Raw genomic sequence first — 17504 nt, 5'->3', positions numbered from 1 at the left:
GATAAAAGCTGAACCGATTTATCTGAGTCTTGCTCTCAGACAAAAGTTGGTTTGGTGCCACCCAGTGATAAAACGAACCAGCTTTTGCTGACTAAGGCCGTTTTTTGGTAGCTCCAGTGGGACAATCGTGATGGGCCAACATACCATACATTATACCATTTTACTCCTTGTTCAGCACATTTGTACCAAGTCTCATTTTATGCCTCTAGTTTACAAGGGTATACAAAACAGATGGAAAGAATGCGTGCCTATAAAGCAAACCTGCCCTTCTCCATTTCAACCTTAACCAACGCCATCCCATGTTCACTCTTGTGGAAATGAACAGTAATTTGACAAACATACCCCTCGGTTCGGCAAGGCCATGCGTTTTCTAAATTTTTTTCTTTCATGTTTATTAAATTAGCATTCAGTCGTAGTTATACTTCTAAGAAGGAACCAATTGCCCACAGCAGACCACAACCAGCCAGAGCAGTTGCACCGACAACCTTCTTGGTCCACCACTTATCGTCTGTCAGGACTGTGGCGCCTTGAAGCTTGGTGACTGGCTCAGTGGAAACGCTGGCCGGCACAGAGGACGTGTTCCTGGGGGCTGCATCCTCCTCAGCTTCCTTCTCCCGCAGAATAGAAATGGTTTTGCTGAGGGCAAGTAGCTGCTCGTCAAGGGACGAGCTCGAGTCGCGATCAACCTCCACGTTTTGGATGTTGCCGAAAAAATCAGTAATGAGGCGGCTGCGCGCACCCTCAGCACCGCCAGGGAATAGATCGTACCGAACCCCAGCATGGGAGTGGATCTTTTCGTAGTCGTAGCTGTCGAACAGTTCGCCCACTGTCCTGGGGCTGTTCAAATCCTTGACCTGGTTTTCGAGAAACTCCAGATTATAATAGGTGTATCGATCGATAACAGCGACGCCAACGTCATTATCTGCGTGGTGTGAATATGATGATTGGTCGAGTTCGGATGACCCAGTGGCGATAATGTTCGGCGAGTACAGTCTGCTGTACATGGTGTTTGCTTGGCAAGTGTCAATCATGAAGAGAATCTCGTGGTATCTTGTCAAGTCTCAGGTTAGCGTTGACTTCCAAAGCACAGCAGGCCCAACAGTTCTTAGCAAGTTACGAACCTCTTCTTCTCCCACATTTGTTGAAAAGCATCTGCAAGATCGAAAGAGCCGATTTCCTCGGCATCCTGGAACTTCAAGAACTCATTTCCCCCGTGTCCCGTCATATATACAAGAATATTGCTTCGGTCGTCGGTTAACAAGCGTTTGCTGCGAGGCATCTCATCGCCAACACGGTCTGTCAGCAGTCGGATAAAGTTCTCAACCGTAACTTCATAGCCACGATAGTCGACCTCGATATTGTCGCCGTACAGATCAACAGCTCGGTCGGAATTGCTGTAGACAGTGCCGGGGAATGCATTCCGTGGGTTGCAGGCCATATCGTCGGGAAGCATGAGAATGATTTGTGAATCAGGTATGCCTAATCGCTTGACTGTTCTATATATAGATAATACGTTTGCTAAGTGGCGGTAGTTGAACCAGAATCGCGACGTGCACACGAGAACAGCCCAATTGCTTGTGTGCTCCGAAAGGCCTGCGGTGGCGAGCATGGCCACAGCCATGGCTGCAAGCTGCAGCTGGGAATTTGTAAACTTCATCGTAGAGCACAATGATGCAGTGACGTGGGCGCTCAGAGTACCGGTAACAAATCCGTGCCTAAGAACTGACAATGATCATGACCTGGTAGGGAGAATTCCAGAGGCTGCAGAGCGCCCGGAGATGTGGTGATGTCGGAGAATAGCCGACGCGAAGTGACAGATGACTAGGGGTGGGCTTACAAATGGGGACATCAGCCAGATTAAATGGCCCGCAGCCAGTGCTGGCTGGCGGGGCACGCCTGCGCTTTCAAACACCTCGCCCAGAATGCAAACACGTGCGCCTCAATGCCTACCTAGGTATTGATGCAACCCGCGGAGACCCTGATTGTTTCGCTGCTCTTATTACTATCTGCGCTTGCTACTTGGCTGCTAAAACTATCTTGCGAGCTCACTTGCCAACCGCCAAATTGTTCCTTCACTCAAAATCCATAAAGTCGTCGTCGTCATCTTGTTCCATCATAAAGCTCAGCAAGGATGAACCAGGGTGACCCTCACCACAGCACGGGCAGATTCCTTCGTCATCTGTCTCCCAATCAGCGTCGGCAATCTCATGCCCGCCTCGCCGGGAAAATTGTACCCAGTTTCGCGCGTCGTCATCACGGCTGAGCGGGACTCGTTTCCATATCACCTTGTCAGGGTCTCGTGACGATGTCGGGTGGCCTTCTTCGACCGGAGCGGGTGGCATAGTGCCGATTCTGGCGTGGGAATGTCCGTGAGGATGGGGACCATCCATTTCATCATCCTCGTCATACTCATCAGAATCGTCATCATCTTCTCTGCCCTTGAACGCCCTGACAACCCTGGCACACCAACGCTTACCGGACAGTGGCTGCAGCTGCTTGACAAGGGCAACGAACGATGCCGATCCATCTAGATATAGACCCTCGTCTTTTAGCATGCCGCTTAATTCGGCCGAGGCCTTCATTCCAGCGTCGTCGAATGGCATGCCTGTTACCTGAAGCTCGTTAAGTGTGCACCCCAACTCATGGGAGGCAACCTCATGCAACTCAGAGCCGGAAAAGGGGAGAAGCGTTTCCGAAAAATTGACGAGATCTAGTCGTAACGACAAAAGCCCTGGGAGTAGTCGAGGCCTAGGATTATTCTTGTCTTTGTAGTTCGGGTCGTACGGTGCACGGAGGGCCATCAAAAAGTCTGTAATCTGAGACCAAGCATAACATCGAAAGCCCCCTCTAATGAGCGGTGGTTCCTTTGGCCGTAGCCGAACTTTTAATAGTTGATCCTTTTTGAGTTCAGCATGATAGCCTCGTTCAAGTCGATGCTTCCGGCGTTGGTCGTCGTAATAGCGGGCGATGACGCGCAGATTTATATGTGTGATTTGGTTCCGATACTGGGAGCTCAGTTCGGAGAAGTTGCGAAGTGCTTCTGGAGTAGTGAAAGTGAAGTTGTTTGACTCCCAAAAGTATCGAGTGCCTTCTGTATGAAGAGCCCTGCAAGTGGCCAGAAAATGTATCGCAACTTGATTGCCACGCGCCTTTTCCTTTTCAGAAAGATGCTCATGAGACAGCTTGGATAAGGGATCAATGATAGGATGAGGGCTTTTCATAGCGAATTTTAAGATTCTTAAAATAACTTCGGTTGGCAAACTAGGGCAACCAAGCTCGTGTGCGGACATAGAAGCCCGAGTCCGACGCCGAAGAGCAGGGTTCTGTTGTATTAAGTGTGCTTGAGCCACAGGTGACCAGGATATGCCGTTTTCCCGTAGAATCCTCTTCAATCGCATGTTCTCCTCCATAAGAATTTGGTTTGTACGTCTCATAGGGTGATTAAAGGATGCCTGTGCTTGGTCTTCTTTATCACGACATTCCCAAGGAAAGGCAATCTGCGTCGAAGTTAGCAAACAACCGGACCATCTCCCAGAAGAATGATAGTGGGCGTCATACCGTTGCGGACCCGGCCATGATGAGAATTTCTGTCTTTGAAGTAAAAGTTATGGTTTTCAGTCGTATCAGGGTAATGGAAGTCAGGGCGTCGTGTTTCGCTTGTGTCACCGGCCAGACACTTAGTTGGAGTGGCGTAAGAGGATGGAACAAGAAGTCTTCCCGAAAAAAAATATTGGCAGCAAGTGCACAGCTTCACCTAAGCGCGAACAACCCTCCTTCGGTGGGTGAACTGGCCGTTGCCAGCTGCACCCTGTCGAAAAAAAGAAGTCGAAGTTCACAGGTAAATAAAGTTGCACATGGCTCCTGGAATCCAAGTGTCAAATACCAGGTAGGGTAACACAGGATCAACGGCACGATGTTGAGCAACCCCGAGTGTTCACCTGGATCGATTTGAAAGTCGGATCAATTGATTGATGATGATAAGTGAGCAGGCGCCGCCGACTAACCGAGTGGGGGGTTAAAAGGCCGTCGCCAATCCAAACAACACTGTCCGTCTGCTAAGGCTGCAGAGAAGACTCGCTCGAGTGCCTCCAACTTTGTAGGGGGGAACGGAATGGTGATGTAGATGGAGAGAATACAAACTTTGGGAAAGAGGGATTAATTTGCAAGCTGTGACATCTAGACTGAGACCAGGACCTGCATTCGGGGTTGAACATAAATTGTCTCAAGGGTCCTCTTGGTCGTTCCAGCTGATTCGCTTCGACGCACTTGCCCGACAGTCGAGCAAAAGACCTCGCAATTGGTCTGTTGTGGCTATTTGGTTCAGTCAATGAACGGCATGAGTGGAGCGGGCATGGCTCGGACGCACCTTCTTCCTGGAGTCAGCATAACCTTGGAACCCACCAAGGGCGGGAGAGGGCGTAAGTTTGCAAGTACAGGCCGCAATGATTTGTTACATTGCGTCATGTGATAGTACGAGACTACCAGTACCTAGACCTCTACCGCGTTCGTATTTGGTCAGCATTGTCGGCCATTATTACTCGAATACGACATGGTGGATTGCTTGTAATGACCAATCCGAGGAAGCCGCTTTTTATGTTTTGAGTACTAGTATTGTCGAAGAATTACGAGCAGACGGTACGCTTTGCTTCTTTTCACGGAGTACCAGTGGAATCTTTTGTTTCAACTTAATGACATGACATCCGCGGCATGTCTCAGCGATTTGTTTCGGGAAATCGACCTGCAGGTCATGATCGACCGCCCAATGCTGAGAGAATGCAAGACCCAAGCGGTTGAGACCAGCCTATAGTATTCGTGCTCGATCTGTATAAAGTATAGCCAAACCTAGGTCCAGTAATTAATATCCACGAAGTACATTGGACCATAGAATGTCTTTGATATTTGCGACGTCGCGAACCTTGACCCCTTCAGTTACCTGTCCATGAGAGGCCTGATTTCTGTATTCAGAGTACGGATATCATGCTAGTCATATCGCAAAAAAAAAAAAAAAAAAGACTGCTGCTTCATTTAAGACAAATTCTTTAATGCTCGCAGTTTAGGTTCTCCTTTGTGTAGCGGCAGGCTTTCAAAGCTGCTTCCCATAGTCCTCCTTCCAAATCTTGTCCCATTTCTCCTTATCTACAGCAAATTCCCGAACGTAGTCGAGTTCCAGCTCATGCGTCCGCCTTCCCAGCAAAACCAAACTGTGTAGCGGGGGGCCGAGAAGATCATCAGTCGAACAAAGCTCCTCCAGAGTCCCGGCAATGAACTTCTCTGTTTTCCCGCCCACTCGAGCCGCTCCAATGGCCAAACTATCACGGGTGTATGCACCTTCTCTCTTTTCATCTTCAATCTCAATCATCTGTTGAGCGCACTGCCCTACAGTCATGTATCGTGGGGGTTCATAAACCAGTCTTCCTCTGGCCATATTCTCCAAACTCTGTTCCTTGACTTTGATATCCACTAGAACCAATGTATGCAACCCAATATTACGATTCTCCTTGATACGGTCGTAGAAAGAGGCAGGCTTCCATGAATCTGTAAAGAACACCATAGACACTGTTTGTCCAAAGTTATATAGTTGGAGGCCGCAAGCGCCGATGCCGGACATGATGGATGCGTTTGGCACAGTTCGCACAGGGATAGACAGTTCGCGTGCTCGAATAACTAGGTCGGTGTGTGTTGTCGCACTGCGTTCTCTATCAGCCTCGATTGTGGGCGGTGGCCAGCATCCGTGTGCTTACCCGAAGGGATCGCCGACGACAAGGAAGGCAACGTCTTCGTTTTGGGCGTTGCGCAGAATCTCGTCGCTATTTGATTCGACCATTTCACGGTCAGCGATTGTTATTGAGCGACCATAATACTCCTCCTGCAACAAAAGAAGAAGAAAAGAAAAAAAAGTTAGCCAAATTCTCCAGATCAGTCCTGACGAAGGCTTACAAGCACAGATTGGTCCACAAGCAAGATGCTGGTGTAGGCTTCCAGATACACTCTGGACACCTTCTTGACGACTTCCAGACCCTTCACCGTGATATCGGTCTCGTCGGATAGACCAAGTCCCACAAGATACAACATTCTGCCCGGTCGAACTGTTTCCGCCTATTGCAATATTTAAAAAAAAGGATAAATAGACTGGTTGACGTTTGCAGGACATTAAAAAATTGCCCCTCCGCGGGGCAGTTTTTGACGCACCAGTCCTCCGTAATGTTCATAGACCTGCATTGGCAGCTCAGCGCGTCCCAGACCCATCTCCGGCCATCTAGCAGCAGCAGTCCCTGGTCCATTGAAAACGATCCACCAACTCGAGAGCAAGGTAGGCGGATCGAACTCAGTCTTACAATGCACCGACACAGCACGCAGCGAAATCAACCACAGGTCGCTGCGTCGCTACCATCATGACTGACTCCAAAAAGGGCAGCGCATACGGTGCCCCGGCTGGCGACACTGATTTTCGAAAGACGTGGGATCTGGACGAGTATGCGGCCAAAGCCAAGGAACGCGAGGCCAAGGAGAAGGAGGAGGCAAAGGCGCGCTACGAAGCAAAGCTCGCTGGCAAGAAATACCACAAGCCATTAACGGGCGATGAGACATACACCACGGCCAGGCGAAATGTCATCGATCTCACTGCACAAGTCGGCAAGACGCAGCTTGTGCCCGCCGGCGCCGGCGTCGGAAAACGCGGACGAAGCGCTGGTTTCTACTGCGAGTCGTGCGACCTCACATTCAAGGACAACAAGCAGTTTATCGAACATTTAAATACAACGCAGCATCTGTTGAATACCGGCCAAACGACGGAAGTGAAACGTGCTACAGTGGAGGAGGTTCACGAGCGCATTTCGTACTATATTCGGAAGAAGGAAGAACTGGAGAAAGAAAAGGCCACGAGCCTGCAGGAAAGGCTGCACATACGAGAGGAAGAGAGGGAAAAGGAGCTCGAGGAAAGGCGGCAACGAAGAAGAGACGAGGCGGAGAAGAAGCGGAAAGAAAAAGAGGATGCTGCCAAGGTCAAGACAGAGTATGGTGAGGATGTGCGCATCGAAGGAGAGCATGACGAAGACGACATGATGGCTCAGATGGGCTTTACCGGATTTGGATCATCCAAAAAGTAGTGTTTTCTAACATGGCAAACACGATTAATTATACATTTGATACCCCGTGGCAACCGTTTGCCCTAGATTTTCTCCTGTGGGGGGAGCTGCTCGCGAGTGAAAGGCAGTCTTTACAGAAGTAGCACATAAAATACATACTATGCATCAACTTTGTTTAGAATCAAATGCCGTCAATTCTGCAGCATGCTGCTTGACTCGTTGGCAACAGAGCTCGGCGAGGTCCGGCCCAGCGAGCATTGAAGAGTCGATCGAGCTGCACCAGCCTGCCCCACGCACTTTTACACCAAAGCAGCTCGGTACTATGCAGAAGCTGGACAGATGACCAGGGGTGTCGCATCTCCAAATCAACCACGTATCGTTCCTTGGCATCGCCAACAGCTACCCCAGATAGCACGCTGCTGTCCCATCCTGGAAGGCGACAAAAGGCCAGGCAGCGCCAGTGAGGAGAGAGTGCGCAGTCTCGGCCACCAAGGCTTCAGCATTCTCACGTGTGCATTTGGGCGAAGCATCATCCGGTAGCCAACACGCTGAGCTGGGCGTTGACACTTGCGAACTTTCCAGCCAACGCCGCGAGCCAATGTAAAGGACATTTCGGACTGTGGTGACTGAGTCAATTTGCTTGGATACGCACAACCAGCACGACTTGCGCAGAGCCAGTGGTCAATCCAAGCTTCAATTGCTTGAGACTTCAGTTTTACGGCCCGCCTGCCCGTCATCATGGATGCAGCATTTTTCTTATCCCTTTCAGCGGGAGTCGTCTCTGTTTTTCTGATGAAATATGGTCTCCAAGCACTCAAATGGCTAGCCTCAGCCCTTTACTACTCTATCCCAACCCGTTATAAAGCTGCACAACGACCCGAAGACGATCACATCCAGATTCTAGTCCTGGGCGATATTGGGAGGAGTCCACGTATGCAGTATCACGCCATCAGTGTTGCCAAGCATGGCAGGAAGGTTGACATTGTGGCATACAAGGGTGAGTTTTGCGGTCTGCTTTTCCATCTTCTATTAGGATGCTGCTGATATTGACGCCTCGCAGAAACTGCCAGACATCCAGACCTCATTGGCAACGAAAGAGTGTCCATGTATGCTCTCGCGCCGCAACCAGAGTGGATTGCCTGGGGCACGTTGCCCTTCTTCCTGAATATACCGTGCAAAGTCATTCAGCAGTTCTGGACGCTGTTTTACACCATGATGTGGGCGACTCCCGCCGCAAAATGGATCATAATTCAGGTAGGACGACTACGAGTTTGGTAAAAAATCTGCATCGCGTTAACTCTCCTAGAACCCTCCATCGATTCCCACTTTCCATGTTGCTCTCATCGTATCTCTCATCCGCGGAAGCAAAGTCGTTATCGACTGGCACAACTATGGGCACACCATTTTAGCCCAGAAATCCTTGTATTCTATTTTTGTTCCCTTTTACAAGTGGTACGAGATCATCCTTGGCAAGTTTCTTGGAAATGCCAATCTGGCCGTCACGGATGCCATGGCTCGTGAGCTTCGAGGGCCGAAATTCAACCTGAAGAACCCCGTTCACACCCTTCACGACCGCCCTCTTGATCTTTTCCAACCAATCACTTCCACGAAAGCGAGAAAGGAATTTCTCTCGCGGCTGCCTGAGACGAAACCCCACGTTGGAAACATTCTTGACGGAACAATGCGGCTCATTGTCAGTAGTACGTCGTGGACTCCAGACGAGGATTTCAATATTCTCCTCGAGGCACTTGTGCTCTATGCGAACCCCAGCGAAGACGACGCCTCCAGCGAGCCGCCTTCACCCATTCTGGCCATCATCACTGGCAAGGGCCCAGAGAAAGAAAAGTACCTGGAAATGATCAAACAGATCCAGGACAACGGACGGCTCCCTGGCATCCAAATCCTGACAGCCTGGCTTTCTAACCGCGATTATGCCTCGCTCCTTGGCTGCGCCGATCTCGGGATTTCGTTGCACAAGTCCAGCTCTGGAGTTGACCTGCCCATGAAAGTGGTTGACATGTTTGGTGCCGGCTTGCCTGTAGCAGCTTACAGTGCATTTGAAAGCTTCAGCGAGCTCGTCAAGGAGGGACAAAACGGGTGCGGCTTCGAGACCGCTGCGCAACTGACGGAAATTCTGAAGAGACTGTTCAGTGAGAAGGGTCAGGACGAGTTGGCCCAGCTGAGAAAAGGAGCCGTTGAGGAGGGGTCTCTGCGATGGGACGAGGAATGGGATCGTGTCATGGCCCCCATAATTGGCATTGATGCCAAGGCAGGAGCTGTGCGTTAGATAAATCAATGGAACGAAGAGGAATTGAAGCATGTCTCCATGAAGCAACACGCCGATATGACCAGGTAACAAGTGCTCTCATTTTACATGCCGTTTGCAAGCCCATGAAACTCCGTGTACCTCGTAAAAAATGGCATCCAAGGCTGCGCCAGACTGACTACCAACTCTTGAAGTCCAGGAAAACGCCACTGCTATGAAACTCCAGCCCTTCCCATGCGCATCATTTTCATCATTTTTAGTCTTCTCCCAAGCTCTCACGAACACATTTTCGGCACCTCTTCCTGAACTCCTTGTGCTTCCCCTCCCTCTCCTCCCGCAGCAGCCTCGCAGCCTCCACATTCGCAGGGCTCTCATCGTTGGGGCTATGGAACAGGCTGATCGTGCTGAGGAGAATGGTTTCCGGGGATTGAACAGGGCTCCACCGCTCAGCGGCGGTTTCGTAACCATATTCATCGTCCTCGGGAGGATGAAGGATGGATATGCAGAGGTTGCCGTTCTCGTAGATGTTCGGATGGAAGGGGATGGGCGTTTGGAAGGTCAGAGACGGTGGCATGTGCGGGTATGTTTGAGGGAAGACCATGCGGGCTCGAAAGTTGCCTCCTGCAGAGCGTTAGTTTCGCGGTAATACCGGAGCCATGGGCAGTGCCACGGGTTGAAGGGAAGGCGCACCGCCGTAGTATTTGCAGTCGTCGTTTATCATTAGCATCACTTCCCATTCGAATATGTTGCTGTCGTTGACGAGTCCGCAGGAGATGCCGGGCAGGTCTTTGCCCGTTTGGATCTCCTTGAGCTGGCGCTTTAGGAGGGAGGCGGCCGGGGAGGTGGTTGAGGCCATGGCTGCGACGGGGTTTCAACGGGGTTTCGACGGTCGGTACGGGGGATGTCTTTTGTGCTGATTCGTGGGGGGCGGAGGATGGGCCAGAGCCTTGCATGCGGTGTTGTAGATCTAGTCGTCAACGGTATTTGTAGTTGAGGAAGAGGGCAAGTAGTGGTCAAGCCATGGACTGGTCAATGGTGGACTCGAGGTTGAGGATGGTGGGGGCGGATGGCGGCGGCAGTTTCCTTTTGGCGGGGAATATTGAACATCGCATTTCCAAGCTCCCTCATGGCATTTTGTGGTGAGGACCAAATTCGAGCGAGGCTTGAACCTTGGCCTCGTTCACCTATCGTCTTGGCCCAGCGACACCGCAAAAACGTTTCAGCGCGCCAGAGTATCTCCGTGGCTACTGGCGCTGATCAAATCAAAGGCGGATTTCTCAACGAAGCGGCCACCACCATTACGACGGGCTATGCGTACTTCAAAACTCGGCACCCGTACATAGCGTTACCTGTGCTTTCTACGTCAATGTTGCTCAGACCAACGGTGCCCGCCGCAGCTGCGAAGGAAGTGGTGACGTATCCGATATCACTCTTAGCTCTACCAGACACAACTACAACCCTGACACCATTCACCATGGCCGATTCTACATCGGTTTGGCAACTTCCAATGCAAGAACCCTTGCCATTCGAGATGGCAAGGTTGGCTTTATCGCGTCCATTCTCGTAATCAAGATTATCCAACAATATCATTTTTGCGAGAACTCACTCCCTGCTAGTTCTGGGATATACGAAACTTTAAACCCCTTTCCCAAAAGGTGTGCACCGCAATCATGTGTCGGCGACTTTCGTGAGCTGTCGCTTGGTCAAGTCTCATCTCACTTTCGTGGCCTAATACTTTCAATATAGAAAATTCCTCCATCAATAGCGCCACCGTATGTATGTATTTTGTGCAACCAACATGTACGGTGGCAAACGTACGCTAGGGTATCAGGTTTCGCTCGCTCAACTGCATCACGGACCTACGGCCCTGCGGAATGCAACGATGCCGCGCTCCCACCTTCTCCGATGTCTGGCAGGTCGAGTTTGTGCCCACAAATAGCCGGTTTATCGAGTCAGTTTCAACCCACAATAAGCCGTCAGACAACAGCTTGAAACACTTGACAACTTTGTGGGCCTTAGTATTGAGTCTTGACTGCCTTTATATAAACACTGATCATAGGGGGGTTTATTCTTGTGATGGCTGCTATTATCAGAGAATGTTGGCAAGACGAAACAGAGGCTCATGGAAATCATGGATGCGACTAGCACTTCAAAGACAACAGAGATGGTGACCGAAACACCTCGCCAAGAAGATGGCCTCAACGAAAAGTCCAACTCTAGCAGCCAGGTGAATCTGGTTTACAGTGATGCCTCCCAAGAGCCTGAGATCCATCTTCGAACCTACGTTGCTGTTGTGGCCATGCTGCTTCTCAACTATGTTCAAATTATTGCCCTCCAAGGGCCTCCACTGGTGGCAAGTAAGACAATCCGGGCTGTGCCATTTCGAAGCGCTAACTTTTGCTTCAGCTAGATAATATGGGGAAAAGCCTCGGAAATCCCGCTGCCCAGGCTTGGATTCCCACTGCCTTGTCTTTGGTTCAAGCGGTTCTTGCGCCCGTCATCTCGTCAGCATCCGACACTTTCCAAGCCCGAAAGCTGATCCTAGTCGTGGGCTGTGTGATATCATTCATCGGGTCGGCTGTTGCTCCTGGCTCACAGAGCATATATCGACTCATCGTCGCGCAGATTCTAATTGGATTTGGCTTCTCTTCCACGGCCCTTGCATACAGCGTGCCAAGCGAGATCTTGCCCAAGAAATGGAGACCAAGTGAGTCCTCCGATTTGACGATATCAGGTAGAACAATAACTAACGTGGAAACAGTGGTGCAGTCTATTGTCAACATTGCAGCAGCCCTAGGGGCATGCTCGGGGCCTCTCATCATGGGGGCACTTTCTCGTAGTGACCCTATGAATGGTTGGCGTAATTACTATGTTAGTTACCACCTTTACACATTTTCCCTCCAACTAATGGAATGGCCACCCCTTGACAAGACGTATCTCTAACTCGCGGCAGTGGATGCAAATGGCCATGTGGGGGTTAACAGCAGTTTCTATTCTCATCGGCTACCGACCTAGAAAGCGATATACCGTCTACCATGAAATGTCTCTGAGTCAAAAGATCAAGGCCCTTGACTTGATTGGAGTAGGACTCTTTGCCTCCGGCCTCACTCTATTCCTGGTAGGACTTAACCTAGGAGGCGGTCAGTTTGCTTGGACGGACAAAAAGGTCCTTGCAACTCTGATTATAGGACTTGTCACGCTGCTAGCTTTCATTGTTTATGAGTGGAGAGGAACCAAGGTTGGTATCGCACACCACGATCTGTTTCGCAAAGGGGTCAGTTCTGGTCGAACCTTTTCCCTATTTATCGCCCTCATGTTCATCGAAGGCATCATGTTCTTTGCTTTTTCCATCTTCTACCCTGTTCTGTAAGTTGAGTATTTCCAAGCAGAATACTATATGCCACTAACATAATATACTAGGACAACCTCTCTGTTTGAACAAGACCCCTTGCTAGTAGCCGCGCGCGCCCAACCCTTTTGGATCGCCTGCGGAATATCAACCCTCGTCTGGGGCTACTGGAGCATCAAGGCCAAGTCCATCCGAGTTCCTCTCTCGGTGGCGTTTCTCATCTTTACCGGCGGCACCGTCGGGTTCGCCACCATTCAGCCAGACGACTCGCTGAGCACCTGGTTCTTTGCTGGCGTCTCAGGAATTGGGTTTGGTGGCCCTCTCATCTTGATTATTACCGGCATCCAACTTGCCACACCACATGCGCTCATTGCAACGGCAACGGCACTGGCCATCACAAGTCGTGCTGTTTCAGTGGCAGTGTTTACGGTCATCTTTAGCATTGCCTTCACCGAACGGCTTCAGCCAAACATTGCCAGTCAGGTGCCCATGGCCGCACTCAAGGCCGGGCTCCCAGTGTCGTCAGTGGAAGCTTTTGTCGGGGCGTTGGCGGCTAGGGACATGGCGGCCCTCTCGCAAATTCAAGGTGTCACGCCTCAGATCATCGCCGCTGGTATTCAGGCCCTGAAACAGGCGTTTGCAGACAGCATTCGGGTGGTTTTTATTATAGCTGCTCCGTTTGGGGCTCTTGCTTGCCTTCTCTGCTGGTTCTTGGATGACCAAAGCAAAGAGATGAACTATAGAGTTGATGCGCCAATTGAGGATTTGCATGCGCGTGCTCGAGCATCAGATGCTGTTATTGGGCCATGAATGGAGAGAAAGCTGTACAATAGGGAGTATTCTTGGTGATGAGCGAAATTCCTTTTTCCTGGGGGAAAGAAGATGGGTTAAATGGGAGTATTTACGAATATAGTAAATATAAATAAATTTTTGTCATGTTTTATATTCTTTCTCTGTGATACGGGGAATCTAGTACATGGTATTATTATTTCTTTAGCTAGTATAATTAATGTATTATAATACGTTCTGTGTTTTTCTCGCGGTATATTATAGTTTTATAGCCTAGTACCTCTTGAACAGTTTCTAGATCCTCCGTTCTAAAGTCCATAATGGCTGGCATATTTAACCTTCATCACCTTGAATATTAACCGTTTTTAGTCTTCTTCAGGCCCTTAGGGACAAAGGGGTCTTGTCTATATAAAGCAGCGGGAAGTCACTTCAACTAGGTCATCGAGTCCTTGTGTACATAAGTAACTATCGTCAACTTCGGGTCCGTGTGCCAGTTGTAAAGAAAGGTTCCAGGTAGACACTTTTAGTTATCAATCACTCCCGTCACATATATTCGCAAATAACTACTCGAAAAGTCATCTCCTATTAACTCTATACCCCTCTCGTTTTGTCACAGTTGGTATATAATTCAGGAGTTGCATTCTTCACAATTTAGTTATACTACTCTTCTTCAGCGCCAATTTTCTCCCCTTCCCCCCTTTTACCATTCAGACAGTCTTGTATTCGTCACTGCGCTCGCCTCCTCAGCATTCCTAGTTCACTAGGTAAAGTTCACTAGGTAAAGGAACGTGTATACTCCTCTATCTAGCCAAGCAATTGCCCACCGGCCTAGAAAAAAGGCCTCGATTCCGCAAAGACGCGACTCAACGGAAGAGCCTTAGTTTCGCGTCCAACGGGACCCATAACATCTCATCGTCACACCCGGGCAGTTGTGTCAGTACGTTAAAGATGGCAGAGTAGTGGGAACCTAGCAACAACTGGAGTTGACGCGGGTCAAATTGCGACATTTGACATCTTGCCTGATCCCGGCGCGAGTTCCATTCACAAAGTATTCTTGCATGGTCCGTTTTGGTTACCGTGAACTTGGTGCCAAAGTGATAACCCGAGTCCTCCTCTTCAAAATCAAGGTCGCCGGCGTCGCAGAGGTATTCAAGCTGAGCCCTGAGGTGGCCGGAAACTCTTGCATTTTTGGAAAATGATCCAACACGTTGCGTAGGGCTGCGAAGAAAGGTATTCAGACGCCCGCACTTGGAGCAACCACATGGCACATGGCTTAGAGCTAGTGTTGCGTTCTTGAGAGGCTTTTTCCCTACATATATCTTGACAAAGGCGCTTAGAATGACTGAAAAGAGAGTTTGACAATGCACCGAGTGAAGGGGTATGCCGCGGGAGAGTAAAACGGGAATAATCGAGTGTAGAAACGGCAACCACAAGATGGGAAATTCTGTGCTTTTAATATTTGCAGCGCCCGCAGTGATCTTGGAAATGAGTAGTGCCATGAGATTATCCGTTTCGGTGCTGATATGGACGACGTCTGAGAAGAAACCAGCCAGCAGTTGAGGAATGATGACTGCTCGGACTTGTAGTCTTTTGGCTTGCAAGTCCGTGTATGCTTCGGTAACCGATGTTTTCCTCGCATGCTTGAAGTCCATGACATGTATGAGAGACCGTGTCTGGTGAAGATGCAGAGAAATGTCCTTTGCAAAGGGATCATTGTGTAGCATCTCGTGTCGGAAAGTAAGAAAAAAGGCGATGGCGTCATTTCTTTTTTCGAGCCGTGGCGCCACACTGCCAAATGAGTTAGCATAATACGAAATAGTGAAGCGGCGTTGTAGAACGCACGTTTGAGAAATAAATTCGAGGGGGTCACGGAAATACAAGGCACTGCGCACGATAGCCTGTCCATCTTCGTTGCCCAAGGCCATGGATGAGGAGGCATCAATACACTCGCAAATCATTTTGCGAGCCCAGTCCATCAACTCAAACTCGGAAGACCCCGAATGTGGAAAATTGTTTTTCGAAAGGGGTGCCAAGTTTCCAATAGCCTTGAACGCATCGATGAAGAACTTGTAATTCGAAACAGCCACGGATATTCTACCACAGTTAGCATGCCAAAGAGGAATCACACGCAGCGCCATGTAATAGACTTGCCCTTTTACAATAGCCTTAAACCGGATCTTGGCGCCCTTCTCGCCAAGTCGAAGCCATTGCCGAAGCCAAATGAAGAAATCAGGCGGCAGGTCGCCGCCATGTTCCTCAGCAACGCGTGTCAAAAACCCGAATTCCTCGAGACCTACTGCGATTTGAAGGGCAAGAAACATAGCATCCCCGGTGAGAATTGGATTGTGGTCCGGAAAAGGTATGAGCTTGGGTTTCATTTGCCAGGCATAATCACAGAGTTTCAGTACTCGCCTCCCTAATGACTCTGAGGCCTGTTGATGCACACAAAGTCCACCGAAATATCGAATCATGGAGTCGAGATTGTCACGAACCGCATCAAAATCTGATTCATCCTTAATAAAACCGATCAACGAACCGTGGGGGACGATGGCGATAGCCTAGATTTTAAAGAAATCAGCCGTCATGGTCATGTAGACGTCCCAGGGACAGAAAAGGGGTGGGAGCATCCATTGTCATACTTTTCCTTGACGCCAGTGCACCACGTCTTCGCCTAACTGTGAAGAATGAAAATGTTAGCACCTCTGGCTATTAGCCTGAATTCGGGGTTTGTGAAGACAAACCGCGTCGCGTTCTATTTTCTTCAGTTTTACATCACGACGTTCAAAGTCTCCTTCGAGATCGACACCATTAGGGGCCGTGTCTTTTAGCACCAGGTTGCCGTCCAAGTCTACCAGAGCTTTCACCAGCGTCTGGAATTCAGTGTCTTCCATTTCAGAATAATCTGCACAATAATCATCATCTCCATCTTCAACCCCGAATTCTTCTTCTTCTACATCCCCGTCGTCATCGTCGGGATCATCTTCGTCCTTACTGAGATACACTTCTCTCTCCTGGTGTTCTAGTTCGGCAAGGAGAATTTCAATGGGAAACTCACGGGATAAAGCTTTCAACGCCTGGACTTTTTCAAGGTCTTGCATCTTTAGACCCTGAAAGGAAAAATTGGCTTTGGTGTAGGTATAGTGAAGAAGATGATAGGCGCACGTGCACTCAGAATCCTGCTTCATCTTCGAAAGCCACCGTTCTAGAGAGCCGCGAAGCTTGTAAAACATAGGTTGCTGTATGGCCGCCTTTAATGGCAGTGGTACAGGCGGATCGAGGCCAATATCAAAAACCAGAAACCATAGAAAGCCTGAATGCACCTCGGCCACCTCGCAAAGAGATTGCGGGTAGAAGCAGGCAAAGGAATGGCATTTCGAGGTTCGTAGCCGCATTTCATCCATGTCGGGACATGTCATAGTAATTTCACCTCCCTCGTGTGCTGATGGCAGACACAGGAGCATGAGGCCGAACATGCCCGGGCGCTCATCCTTGAGACTGCATAAACTGGGTCAGGAGACGTGCAAAAAAAATAAGAAAAATAAGACATGAAAACATACGGCGAGTGCTCTGTTATCGATGGGACATTCCCCGCCTCGTAGATGTGCATCTGGAAAGGCTTGGCCGTAACACGAGTGTTGATCCCTAGATTCCGGGAGGCCTGGTCGCACAAAGCTTGAAGGAAGATAGGCCAGTTAGGGTGGTGCAGGGAGAACTTATTTGCATCCAGAACCCAGTTGCCTGGGATAGGAACATCGGTATTCCGGTATGAACTCTCGCTGGGTGGAAGCGGACGAGCCTTCTCAATCATCTGGCGAGCCTGCGTCTCATTGAGTGGCATGGCTATATCGCCGACCCCGTCGACAAACAGGCCGCCGGGAATCTGTCCGGGCGGTTGGTTGATTGATTGGAAGGACCTCGGCAATGGGACATTTGCAAGATCCTCGAAAAGCTTCGTCGAGCTGTCATTCCCGTCTTTGAATGTCCATGCCCAACCCATGTCTCTGTGTTACTATTT

General features: G+C 49.7%; 8 protein-coding genes across 8 annotated transcripts; 3 read left to right on the top strand and 5 right to left on the bottom strand.

Annotated features, from left to right (window-relative positions):
- Positions 1-416: 416 nt before the first annotated feature.
- On the bottom strand, positions 417-1621 carry MAA_05101 (glycosylphosphatidylinositol transamidase; the record flags this gene model as incomplete). Its single annotated transcript, XM_007823099.2, has 2 exons — positions 417-1050; positions 1122-1621. 2 exons carry the CDS (start codon positions 1619-1621, stop codon positions 417-419), a joined length of 1134 nt encoding a protein of 377 aa, XP_007821290.2.
- Positions 1622-2072: 451 nt separating this feature from the next.
- On the bottom strand, positions 2073-3576 carry MAA_05102 (uncharacterized protein; the record flags this gene model as incomplete). Its single annotated transcript, XM_007823100.2, has 2 exons — positions 2073-3497; positions 3559-3576. 2 exons carry the CDS (start codon positions 3574-3576, stop codon positions 2073-2075), a joined length of 1443 nt encoding a protein of 480 aa, XP_007821291.2.
- A 1507-nt stretch (positions 3577-5083) lies between these two features.
- On the bottom strand, positions 5084-6072 carry MAA_05103 (Diphthine synthase; the record flags this gene model as incomplete). Its single annotated transcript, XM_007823101.2, has 3 exons — positions 5084-5687; positions 5742-5866; positions 5938-6072. The coding sequence occupies 3 exons, from the start codon at positions 6070-6072 to the stop codon at positions 5084-5086; spliced, it is 864 nt and encodes a 287-aa protein (XP_007821292.2).
- A 320-nt stretch (positions 6073-6392) lies between these two features.
- Positions 6393-7106, top strand: MAA_05104 (zinc finger domain-containing protein; the record flags this gene model as incomplete). The annotated part of the gene is made up of 1 exon (XM_007823102.1): positions 6393-7106. One exon carries the CDS (start codon positions 6393-6395, stop codon positions 7104-7106), a length of 714 nt encoding a protein of 237 aa, XP_007821293.1.
- A 717-nt stretch (positions 7107-7823) lies between these two features.
- Positions 7824-9372, top strand: MAA_05105 (glycosyltransferase family 33; the record flags this gene model as incomplete). The annotated part of the gene is made up of 3 exons (XM_007823103.1): positions 7824-8082; positions 8146-8339; positions 8392-9372. The coding sequence occupies 3 exons, from the start codon at positions 7824-7826 to the stop codon at positions 9370-9372; spliced, it is 1434 nt and encodes a 477-aa protein (XP_007821294.1).
- A 235-nt stretch (positions 9373-9607) lies between these two features.
- MAA_05106 (Ubiquitin-conjugating enzyme, E2) lies at positions 9608-10207 on the bottom strand (the record flags this gene model as incomplete). The annotated part of the gene is made up of 2 exons (XM_007823104.1): positions 9608-9972; positions 10042-10207. The coding sequence occupies 2 exons, from the start codon at positions 10205-10207 to the stop codon at positions 9608-9610; spliced, it is 531 nt and encodes a 176-aa protein (XP_007821295.1).
- Positions 10208-11482: 1275 nt separating this feature from the next.
- On the top strand, positions 11483-13510 carry MAA_05107 (siderophore iron transporter; the record flags this gene model as incomplete). The annotated part of the gene is made up of 5 exons (XM_007823105.1): positions 11483-11708; positions 11762-12058; positions 12113-12222; positions 12305-12717; positions 12772-13510. 5 exons carry the CDS (start codon positions 11483-11485, stop codon positions 13508-13510), a joined length of 1785 nt encoding a protein of 594 aa, XP_007821296.1.
- An 842-nt stretch (positions 13511-14352) lies between these two features.
- Positions 14353-17486, bottom strand: MAA_05108 (2OG-Fe(II) oxygenase superfamily protein; the record flags this gene model as incomplete). Its single annotated transcript, XM_007823106.1, has 4 exons — positions 14353-15277; positions 15332-16047; positions 16231-16984; positions 17047-17486. The coding sequence occupies 4 exons, from the start codon at positions 17484-17486 to the stop codon at positions 14353-14355; spliced, it is 2835 nt and encodes a 944-aa protein (XP_007821297.1).
- Positions 17487-17504: the final 18 nt, after the last annotated feature.

Source organism: Metarhizium robertsii (assembly GCF_000187425.2).
Source record: "Metarhizium robertsii ARSEF 23 chromosome Unknown MAA_Scf_2, whole genome shotgun sequence".
NCBI lineage: Eukaryota > Fungi > Ascomycota > Sordariomycetes > Hypocreales > Clavicipitaceae > Metarhizium > Metarhizium robertsii.
This window is presented reverse-complemented; position numbering and strand designations above follow the sequence as displayed.